The sequence below is a fragment of the Alligator sinensis genome, unplaced genomic scaffold (assembly GCF_000455745.1).
Source record: "Alligator sinensis unplaced genomic scaffold, ASM45574v1 scaffold505_1, whole genome shotgun sequence".
In the NCBI taxonomy this organism is placed as follows: domain Eukaryota; kingdom Metazoa; phylum Chordata; order Crocodylia; family Alligatoridae; genus Alligator; species Alligator sinensis.
Window position 1 is genome coordinate 154680 of NW_005841940.1, and position 2541 is coordinate 157220.

General features: G+C 58.2%; 1 protein-coding gene across 1 annotated transcript in view; it reads right to left on the bottom strand.

The window, feature by feature from the left end:
• RPLP0 (ribosomal protein lateral stalk subunit P0) overlaps positions 1–984 on the bottom strand; it is a 3551-nt gene extending 2567 nt beyond the window's left edge. Inside the window, exons 1-2 of the mRNA XM_006019830.3 lie at positions 829–984; positions 62–237 (exon numbers count right to left, since the gene is read on the bottom strand). Of these exons, the coding sequence (XP_006019892.1) occupies positions 62–237; positions 829–882 (230 nt within the window). The 5' untranslated portion in view covers positions 883–984. The remainder of the gene's footprint in view (positions 1–61; positions 238–828) is intronic.
• Positions 985–2541: the final 1557 nt, after the last annotated feature.

The following is a 2541-nucleotide window of genomic DNA, read 5'->3' on the forward strand; positions in this document are numbered from 1 at the left end:
AACAAACTCCTCCCTGCCTGGGAAACAGAAGCCAGGTGTGGAACAGGACAGTTTTACTCACTTTTCCAGAGCAGGGTTGTTCTCCAGGTGACCCCGAATAGCTTTGCGCATCATGGTGTTCTTCCCCATCAGCACAACAGCCTTCCCACGCAGGGACATGCGGATCTGCTGCATCTGTTTGGATCCAACGTTGTCTGCTCCCACAATGAAGCATTTTGGATAATCATCCAGTAGTTGCTACAGAGAGAACAGAAGCAAATTAGGCAAAGAAATCCAAACCAAGCTGCTGAACAACGGCATGGCCCAGATAAAGCACACGTGAAGTTTGTGCTTGCGGCTGTATATTGGTGAAACCTGTTTTAACTCCATGAAGGACCGACACCTGGATGACGCTACCCTTGCTAGATGTGTGGCTCTAGCGAGGAGCTGCAGTTACCATTACGGTCACATCTTTCAGAGCACGCCGCACCACACAACCAGACTGCACTCAGATGGAAAGCAGGTGGCGTGGACAGGGCTCCTGTGCGGCGTTTTTCTTGCGCACAAGCTGGACTTTCCCCCTCAACACAAGCGCTTTCTTTCCAGGGACCCCGCGCAGCCTCCTACAGCCGTGTAGCTTGACCTCAGTGGCTGCTCCGCACAGCAGCATCAGCCAAGTCCCCCAGGAGACCGACTGCCGCGTATACCCAGCTGGCACGGAGCAGCTTTATGAGACGGGGGTCAGATCCACATCAGCTGGAGCAGCGCCTGCAGCGCTGCTGCCCAGCCACATGCAGCAGGGCCTCAGCGCCCAGCCCCGCGCACAGCCAGTAGCTGCCAGGCACTTACGATGATTTTCAGGAAATAGTTGGACTTCCACGTGGCTCGGTCTTCCCTGGGCATCGTGCCGGTGCCGCCAAGGATTGCCGCGGACGGTTTAAAGACGAGGCGAGGCCTGCGGGAGGAAGCAGCAGCCCACACTCAGTGCTCGCTCCGGACACACGAGCACCGCCGGGCCCGGGCCCGGGCCCGCGCCCAGCCCAGCCCGCGCCGCCGGCATCGGCGGAGGAAGAAAATAATTGGGGGGGCGGGGTGAGCGCGCGCGCATGCGCGCACCCCCTCCCCACCGCAGTAAAGTCTGCGAGGGAAAGGACTCGGGGAGGGGCAAGAGCCGTGCGGGGGATCGGAGGCCTCCCCGCCCCTGGGGCCCGGAGCGGAGCCAGCCTCGGCCGGAGCCTCCACGCGAGCTACGGAAAGAAAGAGCGCGCGGTGGCCCCTCCTCCTCCTTTTGTATGCCGAGTCTCAGCCAATCGGCGACGGCCAGCGAAGGACGGGGCGCCTTGCCGCCCATTGGCCACGACGGGTGTCGATAACGGAGACGAGTCGGGCTCGCCGCTGCTATTGGGCAGAAGACTTGTCGCTCGTGAGGAAAGCACAGGCTTTTAAAGGAGCCGCAACAGCGGACGGGCCGCTGCCTACAGCTAGGGGGCCCCCTGCTGGAGGGGACCCTCCGGGGCACCAGAGCACTGTCACCGCCTCGGGGTCCCTGTTTCCGAGGCTCCAGAGCACTGTCACCGCCTCGGGGTCCCTGTCACACCCGACCCCGGGGCCGAGGCCCACCAGGGAGTCGCCCTGTAGCAGCCCTGATGCAGCAGGTAACACGCAAGGTGCCCCAGCGGGACGAGGGCACGGTGTCCATAGGCTCCCCTTGAACGGGGACCAGCAGGTGGGAGCAGCACAGGCCCCTGCCTGAGTCCACCAAGGGCAGATCCGCGGGGTTTGGCTGGAGGGCTCAGCACTTGTGCACACGCCAGCTCCTGTTGCCAGGAACCGCCTGTGGTCTGAGAGGAAGAAATTATTCTTTCTAGAGAAATAGGGCGATGCCCATGGAAATGGGCAGAGTGGTGAGAGACCCAGCTGCGATGGCTGGACGACCAGCACCCAGCAGGAACCTGAGTGGCTGGTGCTGTTTTTCCTCTAGGAACATGACCAGAATTGTTTGTGATCAGACTGTTTTAAGACCAAGACTGTTCTTCCAATGAGGAGGCTCAGCATAGCTGCAAAATGACTTGCGTTCTGACAAACAACGTAGATCCTAGTTATTGCACACAGCGTGCCTGCCAGGGAGAATCCCAATGTTTATTCCTGTGTGTACATCACCATACCAGAAATGTATGTAGTGCTTTGATTTTCCAATGGAGTCTGATCCTGATCTCTCTTCACACTAGCATAATTTAGGAGATGCTCTACTGCCATGCAGTAAATAGAGTTAATGTTGGCATAAGCCTAGTGTGAGACCAGAATTAGACCCACGGTTGTGACCACGTAATGAATAAACTTGTTCAAGGCTAAACCACAAGTCAGGGGCAAAGCCAGGAACTGAGCTCACACACCCAAGGATCCAAGGCTTGCAGCAGGACAGTAACTGTCCAGGTGCTTCTGGCTCTCCACTGTCCAGCCTCCTACACTGAAACCAACTATTTGAGGAATGCACTAGAACAGAGGGTCCCAATCTGTGGTACAGGTACCACCAGTGGTATGCAGGCAACCTGTCAGTGTTAT